The 18642-nt window shown below is 44.6% G+C and overlaps 1 protein-coding gene across 4 annotated transcripts in view; it reads left to right on the top strand.

The window, feature by feature from the left end:
• Positions 1-10676: 10676 nt before the first annotated feature.
• TSPAN5 (tetraspanin 5) overlaps positions 10677-18642 on the top strand; it is a 91891-nt gene continuing 83925 nt past the window's right edge. For 3 of the 4 annotated variants that reach the window (XR_014223618.1, XR_014223619.1, XM_082238440.1), the window contains exon 1: positions 10677-11256. Coding sequence is in view for 2 of the 4 variants with exons in the window: in XM_082238440.1 (XP_082094566.1) it covers positions 11176-11256 (81 nt within the window). In the remaining 2 variants the exon portion in view is untranslated. The remainder of the gene's footprint in view (positions 11257-18642) is intronic. The other variant, XM_082238439.1, reaches the window with a different exon arrangement.

Raw genomic sequence — 18642 nt, 5'->3', positions numbered from 1 at the left:
TGGATTGGTTGCAGAGGCAGGAACCTGGCCTGACTGGACTTCAGACTTGTTAGCCTGCCATACTATGGGTGAGCATATGCCGTGGAACTGTGTAGACCAGTGCTACTTGCTGCCAGGTACCCCATTGTTCAGGACAATTTGGGCCCGGAAGAGAACAGGTAAGCAGTGTAGTTCTCTCAGAACAGGTGTTACATGAGGCTTCCTAGTTGTGCTTAGCAGCCACCTTCTGCACTTGTTACAGCTACGAAAGTGCATTGTTATGAGTCTAGAATTCTTCTATGCATTTGGAATGGGCCCCCCTACACAGATATCATTGAATGTCCATTTCTAAATGTGGTGTTTTCAGTGTTTCTCAAACTTGGGTCCCATCATCCCTGACCACTGGTCCTGCTAGCTAGGGATGATGGGAATTGTAGTCCAACAACAGCTGGGGACCTAAGTTTTAGAAACGTTGTTCCTAAGACCTGTTGGGGAGGGCGGGGGTGGTGGTTCTGCTCTGAAACCTCTAGAGGGTCCCAGCTTGGGGGAAGCTTGCCACAGAGTTGTGCTTTGTTTTTGTTTTGAAAGTGGAGGTGTATTTGTTGCCCTGGGCTCCTTCAGGCTCCAAATTGATGAATACATTAAATTTCACAGTTGCTAAGGAAACAAGCATTGCATTTTAGGAAATACAAGATGGCTGCTATCTGGCACCCATCTGAGCCACTTGGCTACCTTCTGTAAAGGCTGCTGCCATTGTGGGGGGGAGCACTTCTGGGATGAGTCACTACAGTGGCAAAAGCTGGTGGTGGCAGTGAAAATAATGTTAGTTAAAGGTCCACAGGTGATGGAAATGGAGTAGGGGCCTGGCAGCCTCCCATAGTTTTTCCAGTAAGGCAGTGCTGATGCCTGCTGATGGTCTTAAGGTTCCTCATGGCTTATTTGTCCTTCTCTGAGAGTCTCAATCTATTATCTCTCTGGAAATGTTTCTTTGTTGCTTTCCCTTTTAAACAGGAGTCAAAATCGGGGCAGACCTCACTGGTAAGGAGATAGTCTGCTTCAGCATGGGTGTAGCCAAGTGGGGCAAGGGGCAGCTACCCCCCCCCCCAATCAATACAAGTCTGAGGTTCTGCCCCCACTAACAAAAGCCTGCCCCCCCCCTAAAAAAATCCTGGCTAAGTCCATGTGTTTCAGGTAGTATATTCAGATTCTGGCATACTGATAAAGGGAAGTAACTGATCAATTTATTTATTTATTTATTTATTTTTACTGTATATTATCACTATATCGTTATATTGCTATCACCAATACAGCTCTGGATAGCATATCACAACCAATAACCTTTCTCTCTGGTGCAATCTATGGGGAAGTTTTTTCTCCTTTCTCCTCTCAGGAGAAAATCCTAGTCAGCCTTCTATAGCATTTCTGGTGCTGACAATATGGAAAGTTTAAGAAAACCGTACTGTCTGCCTTTTTGCCTCTTTTTCTTTCCGCTCTGGGGAAATTTACAGAACGTGTTGCATCTGAGTGAACTCTGCCACTAGATGGCTAGATGTTCTCCTGTTCATCTGTTTCTGGCTTAGCAAAATCTACACATTGTGGAATAAGGAACATGTTCTTGGCCCGTGCGTGTCTACAATTATTGTTCAGATCCCCTTCCCTCCCGCCCACCCGCTATTTCAAAAATATGTTTTTATTTAACTGATCTTACAGAATTTAGCTTTTTATTGAAACTTGGCATTGTTCACAGGGAGTGCTAGTATCTGGACAAAATTTGGTAGAACTTCGCCAGTGTTTTTCCTTCTTCCAACTCCATAAAAGAATCTTTTGCTGGCACCTAGTTCCTTAATCAGCTTTCGCATTAAGAAAACACACACACACCCATTTGCAACTGGGAAAACAGGATTGTTGTGAAGGTTGACACCAACTTCAGGACTGTTGTCTTGTTATGCAGGCTGATAATAAGCTACAGCAAATATTTAGGGAACCAGCTGCAGAGTATAGGGATATGTTTTCATTCTTACACTGGGACAAAGTGTATGTAAATTCTGTTGGGATTTATTACCTACAGTTTAACATACAATGACCATGATTTGGAGCATAAACTAGATCAGAAGAGCCCTTCTAGATCAGACCAAAGGCCCACACAGTCCAGCATCTTATTCTCACAGGTGCCTACTGAAAGTCTACATATACAGGTGAAACTCGGAAAATTAGAATATCGTGGAAAAGTTCATTTATTTCAGTAATTCAACTTAAAATGTGAAACTAACATATGAGACAGACTCAGGACGTGCAAAGCGAGATATGTCAAGCCTTTATTTGTTATAATTGTGATGATCATGGTGTACAGCTGATGAAAACCCCAAATTAACAATCTCAGAAAATTAGAATATTAAATGAAATCAGCAAAGCAAGGATTGCAAATAGAGCAATAATGGACCTCTGAGAAGTAGAAGCATGCATATGTACTCGGTGCTTGGTTTGGGCCCCTTTTGCATCAATTATTGCCTCAGTGCAGCGTGGCATGGATGCTATCAGCCTGTGGCACTGCTGAGGTGTTATGGAAGACCAGGATGCTTCCATAGCAGCCTTCAGCTCTTCTGCATTGCTCGGTCTCATGTCTCTCATCTGTCTCTTGGCATTACCCCGTAGATTCTCTATGGGGGTTCAGGTCAGGTGAGTTTGCTGGCCAATCAAGCACAATAATCCCATGGGCATTGACCCAGGTTTTGGTACTTTTGGCAGTGTGGGCAGGTGCCAAAGTCCTGCTGGAAAATGAAGTCAGCATCCCCATAAAGCTCATCTGCGGAAGTAAGCATGAAGTGCTCCAAAATCTCCTGGTAGATGGCTGCGTTGACCCTGGACTTAATGAAGCACAGTGGACCAACACCAGCTGATGACATGGCTCTCCCCAAATCTCTTTTCTGATGAGAGCAGCTTTTGCATCTCACTTGGAAACGAAGGACCCAGAGTCTGGAGGAAGAATGGGGAGGCACACAATGCCAGATGCTTGAAGTCCAGTGTGAAGTTTCCACAGTCTGTGTTGATTTGGGGAGCCATGTCATCAGCTGGTGTTGGTTCACTGTGCTTCATTGAGTCCAGGGTCAATGCAGCCCACAGCAGCCTTTTCCTCACTTGTGTATCCCAGCATTCAGAGGCCTTTTGCCTCAGAAACTAGAGACAGTACATAGTCATCATGTCTAATAGCCAATGACAGCCTTATCCCACATGAATTTGTCTAATCCCCTTTTAAAGTCATCCAAGTTGGTAGCCATCACTACATCTGTAGCAGCAAATTCCAATTATCTATGCACCGTGTGAAGAAAAACCTCCTTTTGCCTCTCCAGTGTTCAGCTTCTTTGGATGGCCTCAAGTTTCTAATACTATGAGGAAGGAATAACTTAATCTCTGTCCATTTTCTTCACCCCGTGAGTAATTTTATACACCTCCCCCCATTGCTAAACTTTTCCCCTGAATGAAGCAAGGCCACCATAGAAAGGGGGGCGGGGACATTTCAACTGACTTTCACAGACCTTGTAAGATGCGTGAAGTGCTATCTTAAATTGGGAAGAGTGACTAGATAGGAAAGGTTATCCTTGCTTAGGCAGCTGGAACAGGAAACTTTTGTAGCACTTTCTGTTGAGGGGATCCAATGGCCAGCCTGGGTGAGTCAATTCACTTCTCCAATTGGGATCCTTTCTAAGAAGATGCTCTACATGTCATTTGCCGTATCTGCCTCATTTGATGTATTTATTTAGCTTCCTTTGGAGGGCAGGGGTACACATTTCATCAGGACAATAGTGTATGGGACAGGGTCAGTCCCATTCTACACATTTGACATTCCTAATCCTGATTGGGTCCTTCCTTGGCTGCTCTTCCCATTCCCCCCAACTCCCCCACCCCCGCAAGAGATATGTGAAATCCTATCACACATTTCTTGTATCATCCAGTTTGGCTCTAAAGGTAAAGGTAAAGGGACCCCTGACCATTAGGTCCAGTTGTGACCAACTCTGGGGTTGCGGCGCTCATCTCGCTTTATTGGCTGAGGGAGCCGGCGTACAGCTGGTCATATGGCCAGCATGACTAAGCCACTTCTGGAAAACCAGAGCAGCGCACGGAAACTCCGTTTACCTTCCTGCCGGAGTGGTACCTATTTATATACTTGCACTTTGACGTGCTTTCGAACTGCTAGGTTGGCAGGGCCCTGTATGGTGTTAAAAAGTTATATGCAAACCAGTCCAAAGTTCTGTTTCCTCAGACTGTGGCTACTGTACTTGCTGTTGGCAGGCCTCTGTGTCTGTGTGTCTGTATACAATGTGGGCAGGAAATTACAGTGAAAAGCTCATGTGTAGAGAGTAAAAAGTGACACAAATAGGACCAGCAAGCTGAACATTCCTGGGAGATCAAGATTTCAGAAGCAATTGTACCGGTGTCACACATAGCAAGAGCACTGGCAACTCTGAGTTTGCTGGCTTGCAGGAGGACGTCTGATGCTGTGCATACAGAAACACAGAGAGGACACAATCGGGAGGACTTGGAAAGGGTCCATAATTTACAGTTTTAAGTGCCGCCTGCCATTTCTGTTATCCTGCTTACTGCTAATCTCAACTAGGCATGTAGGAATAGACCACCATCCACTATACATTTCAGAAAGTGGTTTGTCTGCCTGTCCACCTGTTCTCTGTGGCTTTGGCCACCTCTCCAGATATCACTGCCAAACTTGGCACAAGGATCCTAAAGTTGGGGCAGCAGTCTTTGGTGACATTTGTGTGCCAGACACCTTTTTGAATCAAGATGGTGGACCAAAATAGGGCTTTGGCATGACTTCGCACCTTAATTGGCATACATTCAACTGCCTCTTGAGATATCATCACCAAACTCTGTTCAAGGCTTCTTGAGGTGGGGACACTGGTCCTCATCAACATTTGGATGCTGGGTGTCATTTTGAGTCAATATGGCAGACTAAAGCATGACTTTGGCATGACTTGGTTCAATTTTGGGTCCAAATTCACAAATTCCACTATCCATTTAGAAATCAATATTTTATTTTATTTTTGGTTTCTACAAATTCCAAGTATTGTATTTGGACTTCCACTCAGCAAACTTTCTGCTTTGATATCAGATTCCAACACCAGGGTTTGCAGCTTTCTGACATCTAGTTATGAGTTTTTGTAACTGCCAATGCTTAGCACCTGTACAGGGGTTTGTATGCTATACCATGGTTGTAGCAAACCATGGAAGGGAAGAGGAATTTCCATGGGAGTTGGAGTAGGTGCTCACAAGCCCATAGCATTCTCCCAATTCTTAAAAGAACAGGATATTGCATGTGCACAGGAACAAAGGGATCATTTAATAAATTGTGCCTTTGTGAGTATAGAAGTTTATTTATGATTTCTGTTTAGGGAATGCGACTTTAAATCACAAGAATGGACTGGGATAGTGGTATTTCTGATCTTGCAACGCAGCCTTGTGATTTCATTTTGCAAAGGTCATCTTTGCACCATGGCGCCGGATATGCTTAAGATGTCCCTGTGGACCATTGGCCAGATCCAGTAGGCTTAATCTTACACCCTTAAGATTTAACTGTGCACCAATTTAAGATACAACTCCAGATTTTAATTATGTTTACAGACTGGAGGTGTGCACTGTAGATCAGTGTCTAAATCTGCTGGCTCCTGTCTCTTCTAACTGGCTGTTGCAACTTTGCTGATATGCACTACGTTTGAAAGTTGTGAATATTTTAGTGTTCTGAAAAATGATATATTGGGAGGCTACAGAAATGTGTGCGTTCATGTCATCTAAAAGTAAAAATGTGCCTTCTGGGATGCAGGAAATACATATTTAAAAGATGAAATCTGGAGGATTGCTTGGCAGAATGCGCCATCGCCTTGTCACACCACACGGAAGCAGGTGGCTCATTTGACTTCATTATTATCGTAGCATAAGCTGCTTATGCACATAAAGGAAAATGAGTGTACCTATTTGCTTCCGTTAAGTATTGATTTTATTGTTCTGTTCTCTGTAATTAATTGCCATAAAAATAGCACAATTGTTTTGCCCTGTTAGAGACCTTCAAGGCATCTGTAAGATTTTTGTATACATGTGACCGTGATGTTCTAGGAATATCTGTGCACCAGACTCAAACTTTATCGGGTTGCAATCCTGTACTGCCTTAAAATGGATTCAATGGAATATTTGCCAGAACATATGCCACATGTGCATATATATGCATATACCGAATCTTTCCGTTTATAAGACACCCCCTATTTTTGGGGACTCTGATTTAAGAAAATGGGGGGGAGATCTATCCGTGCATAAGATGCCCCCAAATTTTGGACATTATTTTTTAGGGGGAAAACCTAGTCTTATACATGGAAAAATACAGTATTATGGTCATGTCCCAAAATTAGAAAATTTACTTACTTCTGAGTCAACTTGTTCTCGGAATTTTTGGGGGGAAAGCATGACAGTTTAAAGTAGTATCACAATACTTTAAAAGTATGGTGTGAATGTTGCCTTGAACTCCTAAAGTGGGGCTTCTCTGGGGTCCAATTTTGTCTGTATCTCAGAAGGAAAGTGGTTACTTTCCTTCTGAGCCACTGCATTGCTGCCAGGGGAGACACATGGTTCAGGTGTGCTGCAGGCCTTGCGATAAGTGCCACCCCCTGGGTGAGTGGCGCCCAGTGCGTCCCCCTGCCCCTCCCTAGTTACGCTGCTGATCTGAGCCTAGATGTAGAGTGCAGAGCATTCACATTTACTCTGCAACAAGGATTGGGAACCTATGGCTCTCCAAGGTTTCTTGAAATTCAAGCCCCATCAGTCCCAAACGGCATATCCAGCAGCCAAGGATTCTGGAAGTTGCAGTCCAACATCTGGAAGGTTGCAGATTTCCCATGTAGGACTTTAGTGGGAATAATATTGAGTCCCGTCGCTAACAGGTAGTTTCCGGAGGGGTAACCATGTTTGCATGTTGCAGCAAAGACTAACAAATTTATTATGGCATAAGCTTTGTTGAACTATGAAAGCTTATGCCATAATAAATTTGTGGGTTTTGAAGGTGCCGCAAGACTTGATGCAGTTGACGGGCAGCAGCCTTAGTGCCTTTGTTGATCCCTATTGGATCTCTTAAGTCGGATCTAGCGAGCACATGCATACTGTAACACATCTATCATGCTGTTCATTTTCCAGCATTCTGCAGAGGTCTTCATGGGCAATTTCAACTGTCTGTTCGTGTAAAACACCACCAATCTGTTTTATAACACACACACACAAAAGTTTTGATATTTGTCCATTCCCTCTCTTGATGAGAAAAGAGAAAACCCTTATGTTCAGGAGGGAGATGTTTTTGAAACCAAAGGATTAAGAATCGTTCTTCATGTACACCTTGCACATCTTGTGTGGTTTGAACCACAACGAATGAAGCCAGTGGAATGTATTATGATCACTACGCTTACCAAACGTTACAATACATGGAGGGAGGGAATGCTTGCAAAAATGATGACTGACCATTCCAAGACGCTGCTTAGTAGCCAGTTAGCCACACTCAGTGGCGTAGCGTGGGGGTGCAGGGGGGGCCGGCTGCACCGGGCGCAACATCTGGGGGTTAGGGTTAGGGGGCGCAAAACTTGCCTTGCCCCGGGTGCTGACAAGCCACGCTACGCCACTGGCCACACTCCACATGTCTCTTTTGGGATCATGGTCCAAGTCTGCCTCCAGGTTTTTTGTGGCCCTTGAGCACCAGGGTTCTGGCTCCTTGCTACTGTCTCTTGAACCCAGAGGGAGAAGGCCCAGCAATTATTGTTATTATTTTAAAGATGTATTTTATTAAGGTGATTTAATGTAAAAGAAAGTGATACAGGAAAAAAAGAGAAAAGTGTGAGAAAGAAAAACAACAAAGATACATATAAAAACGAAAATATGCAAAAAGAAAGAGAGCAATATATGTTATTCCCATACATTATTATATAAATTGCTATACAGTGGTACCTCAGATTAAGTACTTAATTCGTTCCGGAGGTCCGTACTTAACCTGAAACTGTTCTTAACCTGAAGCACCACTTTAGCTAATGGGGCCTCCTGCTACCGCCGCGAGGCAGGAGCACAATTTCTGTTCTCATCCTGAAGCAAAGTTCTTAACCTGAAGCACTATTTCTGGGTTAGCGGAGTCTGTAACCTGAAGTGTATGTAACCTGAAGCGTATGTAACCTGAGGTACCACTGTAGTGTTATCGTCCTAGTGCTTATGCAATTATGGGAGTCACTGCTGCTTGTCCTCTTTGTCTTTGCCATTGACAGGGGAGCAGACTGCTTCTCTCTCTGTGCCCACTGAGGGGCAACTACTGCTCCTGCTCCTTGTTATTGCTGTGCCCAACCCCAGGGAGGAAGGGGCCCATAGCAGCAGCACTGAGCCACCTTCTCTGCTGACCGAGCCTTCTGTGCCCATTGGAGCATGTGTGTGAGGCTAAACAAAATGGCGGCCTCCAACTGTAATTTCATTATCTACTAGCAGGAATTCAAGCCTGTAACACCCTTGCACTGCTTCCTATGAACTCATTGACAAAGTTGTGTATATCGAGCAACAACATACAGGCTATTAGTAGATTATATAAACCACAAGTAATATTTAATAGTTCTTTCAAAATCCAGTTTTCTGCAAAACCTTTACTGAACCAACATGAGCCTCGGCGTCTCTGTGGCTTTCTGCCGCAGACCTGGCTCTTCAAGCCCTGTTATTTCCCTTTGGTACTGACCCCATTGAAAATTACATTCTAAGACCTCATAGCAGGCAGGAACTGTGTCACTTCTGCGTACGCTGTGCTGAATAAAATGCTAAATAGTACTGATAGTTCCAGCAGCGGATCAAAGAAAACAAAGCGGAGGCTTCTCGTTAGAACAGGTTGTTCCGGTGCAAACCAGCAATTTGCAAAATTGTGGTGTTTTCCTTTGTAAGCTTCAGGAAGTTTAGTATTCTGTTCTGATGCAAAAGGTGAGACCGGCTGGATAGCGACAGGAAACCGTATGGGGGTCAGTAAATAAAGTGATCATGCCACTGATACGAATGAACGGATTTATTACGGTCACAGACCTTAGATACAGAAAATATTGCTGGGCCTGAATAAACAGGTACCATTCGTTGAGAAAGGCTACGCGATAAGATTGCAGTCGGATAGTAGCTAGGAAAATTGCAAGTGAATAGTTCATGGACTGCAGCACACTTTTTATTAAATGTCACAAGGCAATTGCTAAATGTAGATGCCATGAAACTCTTTTCTCCTGATCATGTTACAATTCTTGGAAAAATTTGCTAGAGAGTAATTGGGGAGGATTTACTTCTAATAAAGCATATAAAAATGCAGGTCTTGAAAACAGTCCAGGATTATTTTACATGATAGGACTGCTGCATGAAGGGGAGGTATGCAAACATGGCAGGTGTTTCGCCAAGTGAGCAATTCATGTGATTCACTATATGGGTCACTGGGCACCTTTCCTTTTGAATAGGTTCAGGGGCAGAGTATCTTGCCTTGCTTGCAGAAGTTCCCAGGTTCAATTCCTGGAGAGCCACAGCCTGTTAGTGTAGGCCAGTGTTTCCCAAACTTGGGTCTCCAGCTGTTTTTGGACTACAACTCCCATCCTAGCTAGCAGGACCAGTGGTCAGGGATGGGAACTGTGGTCCAAAAAAGAGTTGGCGACCCAATTTTGGGAAACACTAGAATACCTCGGTAGATAGACCAATGGTCTTACTCAGTATCGTAGTTTATTAGGATCCTATATTTACTGTGGGGAGCTGGAAAGTGTTGAACCCAAGAGGAAAACTGCTGCTTACCAAAGAAATATATTTGAAGGGTGTGATATTCCCGTAACAAAAGCATGCACAATCATTTGATGTCTTTGTTTTTATTTTCATCAAGTATTCCATGTATATTGTAATTTTATGTTGTGAACCACTCTGAGATCTACCGGTATAGCTAGGGTGGTATACAAATTTAATAAATAAATGAAAAAAATCGTTTATAAATTTGCCCCCCCGCTTGTAATCTCCCTTTGGACGGTTGCCAAATGACATGGAACTGTTATTACCGATGGCGATTAGGAAGGCTTTTGCTGGATTTTTACCAGAATTTACCCCGATCTTGTTACTGCCGACGTTCATTTAGTATAGAAGCCTCTTTTTGCGTGGGGCGGGGGCCGCTGCGACGCCGGAAGCGGCCCACGTTGGAACCCCGAACAAACCCGCACCTGTGCATTTGATGCCAATCTGCACGCCTCTTTTTCTAGGCGGTGCGTTGGTTGGTGCCCACCCCGCGGTGGGGCCAGAGGTTGCGGCGGCGGCGGCGGCGGCGAAGGCGAAGCTTTGCTGAGGCTGCTCATTAAAGCGCGCCTCTTTAAAAGAGAGCCAGAGCGAGCCAGGCCAAGCCTCCTCTCCGCACCCCAATCCTGACGCCCGGCCTTGGGCAGCTCCCCGGGGTAGACAGGCAGAGAGTGGCTTTGCTGCTGCTGCGAAGCGCCCCTCGGCAAGCGGCCCGCTGTCTCCGGATAGGAGCGCGCGCGCCTCTCTCTCCGTCTCGGCCTGCGAGCGCGCGGCGCCTCCCTTCATTGCGGAGGGGGCGGCCCTCGCGGCGGGAGGAGGCTGCGCGCTGCTGCCGGAGCGAGGCGGGGGTGGGCCGAGGGAGGAGGAGGAGGAGGAGGAGCGGCAGCGGGGGAGCGAGCGAGCGAGCGAGGCGATCTGGTCGCGCGGCTCCTGCAGCGACCTGCCTGCGCCGGCGGCGGCGGTTGCAGCGGCTGCAGCGGCATCCCCCTCCGGGCAGCGCCGGCAACGTCTGCTCCGCGCTCGGCGACGGCGGCTCGGCCTCCCGCTCCTCGATGTGCCTAAGCAGGAGGTGGCGGAGGAGGCAGCAGCAGCGGCGGCGGCGGGGCTTGCACTCGCCCCACGGGGACTCGCCGCTTGCGCGCTCCGGGCAACCCTGAGCCCAAGCCTGCTACCTCTCTCTTGCCTGCCGCTCCGGCTCCTGCATCTTTTATCTGCGGCGGCGGCTCGCGCTTCCCTGCCCTCGCCCCCTTCTCCCCACCCCCTTTCCAATTTCCCCTTCAACATCCCCCCATACCTTTTCTTCTTCTTCTCTCTCTCTCTCTCCCCCGCCCTCCTCTCTGTATCCCCAAACCGGGCTGCAAGCGCGAAGTGTCTTCATGAACCCCAAGGATGTCCGGGAAGCATTATAAGGGCCCTGAAGTCAGTTGTTGCATCAAATATTTCATATTCGGCTTCAATGTCATTTTCTGGGTAAGTGGAGTGGTTCGTTTTATGGGCTGTGTGGGGCTCGTGTGCATTTTCTAGCTGGGCGAGGATTTACCCTCCCCACCCCTTTCCAGAGAAATTGGAGGGGTGTGTGTGAGAAAGAGAGAGTGAAATAAGCCCAGCAGAAAATAAACACAAGGCACTTCAGCGTGAATGGGGTTTTTCATGAAGTAAATAACCTAGCAGGATACGTGTGTGTGTGTGTCTTCGTGTTGATGTTTTTTAGTGGGGTGATCTTTACAGGGAAACATTTTGGGTAGTATTTGACTTTTTCTGGCCATAGTCTTTCATGTTCCGTGGATAATAAAGGAACGGCTTGGTTTTTCCACCATCCCCACAGCAGATCCCCTTGCAAGGTGTGATTCTGTTTCTCCGCCGCCGCCACCCCCCACCTCCCTTTGCCCCTATTGTTGTGGTTTAAAAGGGACTGATAAGACTTCCATGGACTAGAGAAGGCATAATGCCGTGTTCCAAGTGTTCCTGGAAGGCTAAAGAGCTGTGTTGTTGGGAGAGGAGGGTTACACAACGACTGTAGGTAAGAAATGGGTCCGTTGTGGTGGGCTCCTGTTAATGCAGCAGAAACAAGAGTGTACAATACTTTGCCGCTGCAAAATAGATCCCCTTTTTAATTAAAAGAAAAAAGAATATACACTGGGATTAGGATAAGCATTTGCTCGAAATTCTGCATGCATACAGATCACCTATTGAGTCACCCCCCCAACCTTTTTAATTGTTTTGCTGCCCCTGCTTTGGTGGGATTGGAACTGTATGTTGGAATATTACATCACTATGCTCTTTCCACTGCTTCCTCCCAATTTGCTGTAGCTTTGAATGCTCTTCTCCTTTGGAAAAAAAGCCTTTTGCTGTCTCTGTGTATGTATGTGTTTAAACACACACACACCACAATGCCATATGAGGTTTTACATTTTTGAATTATTGTTACATAATGTGAACCTTTGGGGATGTAGCAGGCTGTGTTCGTATGGATATTTCAGAAATGGGGATATTGACTGGGATAATGGATTCTGGAAACAATTGAATAAATAGCATTTGGTGTTCATTGCAGCGAAGTTGGGTCAATAGGAGAGCTCTCACGAACTAACCCTACTTGTGAGCAGGACATTACATAAAGGAAATTGATTCCCTGTTAATGGAGAGGGTGTGTGCGCATACACACAACACAGAGTGCAAGAGGAGCTCTGGATTTCAAGTTGAGAGACTGCAAAAGTAGGCTTAGCTGTAAGTCTGTGGCTAGTTTATATGGAAATACATTAAAAGCAATTCTGATCTGTTATTCCATATGGAAAGGAAGGAAGCGTCACCCATCCTCCTCCTGCTTTCCTTGTTGCCAGGATAGAGCTTTGATTATTTCTGGCACTTGGGTTCAAAAGTTAATGGAGATGCGGCCAAAGGCCTGGAACCGAAACCAGGTGTTAATGTTGCTGTTGAACCTGCCAGTGGAGGAGGCTGCTTTGTACATATGGCGAATGGGCCTTGGTCCATGAACGCTTTCCCTGTGATAAATATGTGAACCTTCAGTATCACAAGACTCTTGGTTGTATCTTGCTGCTAAGAAAGGCCCGTGTAAGGACGTAATTGTAGTGTTGCATTCTTACTAGCAAACTAGAAAATCCAGACTTTGATAAAGTGCTATGCAGGGGCTGTGCAGCCTAAAGAGATCTTTTAGTTGCTGCCTAGAACAACAATAGCTATGCTATTGACATTAAATTAAAATAGTGCTGCAATTTTGGCACTAGGAGTAAGAGGAAGATATCTGAAGATGTTCTAGATTGAAAACTGATTTTTAAAAGCTGATGCATATGACTCTCTCTGCTCAAGGTTTCCTTTTCTGTTTTTTCACCTCTTGCTAGAGAAGGCAGGTAAAAATCTTCTGCCTCACCTTTTAGATAACCCCCCCCCCTTCTTGTTCTGCCATGGAGTGCCAAAGCTCTATTGTTCCCTGCTTCGTCCTAATGTCATATTTGAATCCCATCTGTGCTGCTACAAATCTGGTGCAGTGTTTTTTTGCAGTGACTGTTCAGCTGTCCATAGTATTGGTTCTCGAAATGGGGAGGGGGAGGGGGTGGACACTGTGATGAATTCAGATGTTCCCCAGCTGACATAGAAGGCACAGTAGAATGAATCATGCAGCCTTCTTGGAGAGAGCGTATTACAGGTTCTAGACTGTATGCTTATGAGAGTTAGGATCAGTACTGAAATGCACAATTTGGCATGCTGACAAAAAAAAAGAAGTTCCTCTCTAATTCATTGTTATGACCCTGTACTATAACTTTGGTGGTTCCCTGGCTCTAGTCTTATAAATGCTTGTATTCCAAGGAGAGTTGTGCAAAAGATGCTTTGGAGAAGATGCTTCTGATGCTTGAATCACCTGTCCAGTTATCACGGGTAGCGGAGTTGCTGAATTTCAACCTTTCTCCTATTAAGAGGTTGGAGATGTGTTAATGGGTGTTGGAATGACTTACTGTGACGCACTGAATGGTTTTCTAAATGTAGCAGGAATGAATGGAGTGGTGGTGTAATTATTTGCAGACTTCGAACAGGAGTTTTGAAATCCTCGTGAATCCACTTTTCAGTACCATTAGCCTGACTTTAAATTGCTTCTCCATTTTAGCTTTAGGCCTTGAGTACTAGGATGTTTTCAGACTAAATGCATTCTGTAGGGGGCTGGTTGTTGGCTAAAGTGACTTTCTATCTCCCAGATTCTTATACTTGACGAATATGTTGAATGAACATGGGCTGAAAGTGTCATACATCATACAGTAGTGAGTGCCTGATCTGCTATGAGGTTACTTTGAGCACGTATCTTCAACCTTTTCAGACTCAGGACCCACTTTTAACCCAAATATGCACCTGGGGACCCATTTCTTAATCATTTACCATATATATATGCATGGTGGTAATGCTCCTGTTGTGACCCACCTTGGATCAGGCTGTGATCCATTAGTGGGTCCCAACCCACCAGGTTAAAGATTAGTGACTTAGAGGCCAGAGTGTCACTTTGGTTTAGCTGCCATCATGACGACACAGAAGTAGGACAGTTTCAGGCTAGGTAGGTTTATTTTAGAACTGAAGTTGCTGAACACCTTTAGTAAGCATTGCCTACACACTGTGGTCTTCTTAATTGCACTGTGTTTCTGCAAATTGGCTGATTAGTTTGGGCGCCTTTTGACGAAGAGCCAATTGGCTGCCAAGTGGATCTTGTTGCTTAGTTTGGGGAGGTGGCCACAGGCGAGGATGAAGATAAGGTTGGAAAAATGTTTGAACTGTGAAGTACCTTCCAAAATGCTAGGCTTACATCTGCTTCCAATTCATGTTCAATGAATGTTCACTGTGAACCTTTTAATAGAATCACCAGACCTTAGGCTGAAGACTGCTTCATACTTTACATTAAAGCTTGTTTTATGAGTATTTTCTTGTTCAACGCTAGCATGTGAGTGAGCTGGTCACTCATGGATCCAACTCGCTGAGGTGTGAGTTGGCTCCTTGCATATTGCATTGTGTCCACGAAAATGGCATGGCATATCTTTACATGCATGCATATCCTTGTATCCGTAGCAGCATGAGCCAAATTTGAACAAGTACATAATTTAACTCAAAACTATGTTTTTGTGGCATGTACATTTTAGTTTAAAGCCAGTGTGAGCAAGTTCTCCTGAAGTTTTTGGAGATCTGATTCATGGACCACATTAATCTGTTGATATGATTATTCTCTGTTGTGTGGAAGGTATTTATGAATTTGGAGTGTGGTTGTGCACTTCCTGGACCTTGGTTCAGAAATGACTGTCTGGCAAGCTGGTCCTGAACAGGCCATGCCACTAATTTTGCATAGAGGAGCAATAATTGGATTCACACAGGGCACAGCTCTGCTTGGGAGACATCAGAAGTGAACAAAGATTAACATGTAACTGTAAACCCGCTGCCTTGTACGGTTCCCAGTGTCATTTAAAAACCAGATTCCTGCACACTCAGAAATGTGTGGGTAATTCAGCTGTGGGTGAAAATTACAGGGAGAGACTTAAAGGTGATGTTAGTGGTATGTGTGAAAACTGAGCCTGCATTGTTTAGATGATTGCATTTATAATGTATACAGTAGTTTTGATTTAAAAGAGATTATGTGGGATGGGTCTAGGCTTGTGTTCAGCGAAGGTCTGCTTGTGCTGGAGGAAAGGGCGAAAGGTGATTTTTTTTACTGATAGCTTCTTTACTTCTTTGCCTCTTAATGTAGAGAGGGTCTTCTTGGTAGCTGCTCTCAGATTGTGGAACTCCCTTACACAAAAGGCATGGCTGTGCCTCTCTCTGCTTTCAAATCACCAACAGGCAAATGCTTTTTTTGTTTAAACAGGTATTTGGCCACTAGCTGGCTGTTGCAGCAAGGTCTTTTGAGCATGGGTGTTGCCTTTTTGTGTGCTTAAGTGTTTCAGTGCTTTTTTTATAGACTTTCTTAGTTCGTTGTTTTGTCAAAGCTATATTTATTGTGTGTTTTTAGATTAATCTGTTTGAATTTATGATGTGTGTCGCCTTGGGCCAGGCACTGGGAGAAAGGCGTGATAACAATATCTATAGTTTTTGTTTGTTATTGTGTTTGTATTTTTATATTGTAAACCACCCTCTGATCTCCGGAGGAGAGGCAGTATAGAACAGTAATAAATAATAACAATATGAATTAACATTTAAAAATACATTTATTTATTTTTTACACTGCCTTTCTTCCATCATGGAACCCAAAACCCATGTGGTTTCCTAGAGTTCTCCAATCCAGACACCGACCAGACCTGGTGTGCTTTCAGACCATACCTTCTATAGACTGTTCTGGAGAACTGGGGGATCCTCAGGAAGGACATGAGAGTGGGGAAGGAGCCAGGAAGGGGGAATCTTCCCTTCTTCCAGTGAACTTCTGTTGCAACTTAGTTCCTTCCATGTATGGAAGTAGCCCTTCCATGCACGGATGGCCAAGTTTATATCCAAGTAATAGACTTTGTGGTGTCCTTTCAGACATCTTCCTCTTTTCATCTTGTAAGGTTCAGTGCCTCTTCTGTGATGGTGCCTGCCTTTTCGTTTCTTCAGGAAAGTTCACAATGTGAGTTTATTTTGATCAGGTAGTCCTATGTGGATCACTATGTGTGAACTTGTGATGGAAGATTCCCCCCTCCCCATTGTTATATTTGAAAATTACAGTTAATAACATTAAACTGTACAATTATTTGACTAAATTCTTTAAGTGGGCAACATCTCTGTGAAAACATTCTTTGCCTCTGACCTCACTGACAAAGACAAAGGTGGTGTGAATTGTGAAGCGCTAATACTGAGGTAAAAGATTTCACTTTATATCACACGGTGCCTTTAAGAGCTATGTCCCTCGAACACTTAAAACAAGAACTTAAAATCAGGGTACAGTAATTTTGTATTTGGGAACCTTTGGCGCCCAACGAGTTCAGATCTTGCTGAACTATAACTCCCACAATCCCTGGCGGTCGGCCATGCTTGCTGGGGCTGATAGCTGAGGAGTACCTGCAGGGTCACACCTGGTTGAGATGTTTTAATTTAGCATTTTGTCTTAGGCTGCCAATCCTTCCTGCTTCATGTGTTCCGAAATGTCCTTGTTTTGTAGCTGACTTGTGCTATACTCCCACAAGTTTATCTTGGCTACTGTGTCATCTAGGATTTTACCTCACAAACCAGGAACCTGTTTGGTCTCAGGATCTGGTCCAATGTATTCTAGGAAGAAGATTCAGTAGTACATGAGTTCATAACATTTGCTGTGGGTTTTTTTTTTTTTTTGGCAGAGCACGTGCTGGGCTTATTTTTGTGGTATTAGCCATATGGGAGGTTTTAAATTGTCTCCTGACTTGGAGATTGGCAGAAAGCAAGCTAAATCTGGTTATATAAGTGTTCTCTGGGGAAAAGCAGAGTGAAAGGCATGCTGTCCTCTGTTGGGCAACAGCTAACTTGACTGAAAATCATTAATAGCATCTTTTGAAAGGGGCGAATACTTTTCCATGGCAATGAGTTGCAGAGGCTTCGGGAAATAAAAATGGCCGCTCTTCTAAATTACCCTGGGATTTATTTCATCTTCTCATGGTGCAAGAACTTTGTTATTTCTTTATATATACTGGAATTATAACTCTATGCCTTGTGGAAGGCCCAAACTCCATCATCTTGTTGCTGACCTAAAGGGCAAATTGGCTGTGGCAGCTGTGCCATTCTGTAGGCTGATGCCTATGCTAACTTTCAGCCCTTTGGTTTCGACATCAAGTGGCAACTGATGTATTTATCTCTAGGTAGTAAAGTACAAGCTGGATTCAGATAGTGACTGGAGGCAATTCATTAGCGCTAAATGGGAATCTATGGTAACAGCAGCTTGCTTGGCAGCCACCCCAGCGTGATGCTTGTGTACCCTGGATTAAGAGCTGGGGAAGAGTCATACCTGGTATCCAGAGACTTTCATATGCATGCCCAAATGGGTCTGCCAGTTCCTTTTCCCATTGCAGATCCTTCTGCGTAGGACGATACCACCTTAGAGAGGGTCTTGACATTCAGGAGCAATTTTTAAAGCAACATGGGAAGCTGTGGTCTGAAGGGGAGAGCCCATGGAAAATGTTGGGAACAGTCTCCCATAAATTTATCTTGCCCAAGCCTCATTGAAACTCGCAGGGAGATGTGGATGCACAAGGTGTGTCTTTTCTGCGGGGTCATGTCCACACAATACCTTTGAAGCGCATCTCCCCTGTATCTGGTTAAGGTGCTGGGAGTGGTAGCTCAGCGAGGGGCAAACTATGTTTCCCAGGATTCTTTTTGGGGAAGCAGTGTGCTTTAAATATCTGGTGAGGATGTGAACTGGCTGTTCCTTGTGTGGCCCTTTTGGTTCGTTGCCTGAGGTTTTAGAGATGCTCAGTTTGGGAGACTGTCTTCAGGAACTCTCGCCCAGCAATTTGTAGGGAAAATGCAGGAAAGCCGCAAGTGAATAGTCTCCGCATGTAGTCATCTCATATAGAGATCTACATGCAGGTTTTGCTTGCTTTCCTACAAATAATTGATCTCCATACAGGAGAAAAACATCTGAAGCATCCTTAGGTCATACGTTCAGTACAGGCATAGTATAAGTTCACTTCAAAACAGGTTTTTCAATTGGAACCAGATTTGAAAAGCTGCGCTACTCACAGGTGTAGATTCTGTTCTCCCATCTCCCCTCCTCTTTATGGCTTTCACATTGCATTAATTTATGTGGTGAAGATGAGAATCCTGGTTAATGTTAATTATAGTTTTTGAAACTAGGGTTTGAAATGGGCTTGCAAATTCCAGTTATATTTAAGGATGGCTAATGGAATACAGCTTCTGAATATTGTTTGCAGG

The sequence above is a fragment of the Podarcis vaucheri genome (assembly GCF_965113315.1).
Source record: "Podarcis vaucheri genome assembly, chromosome: 9".
Taxonomy (NCBI): domain Eukaryota; kingdom Metazoa; phylum Chordata; class Lepidosauria; order Squamata; family Lacertidae; genus Podarcis; species Podarcis vaucheri.
The sequence above is the reverse complement of the archived record's forward strand: the minus strand, read 5'-3'. Positions and strand labels throughout refer to the sequence as shown.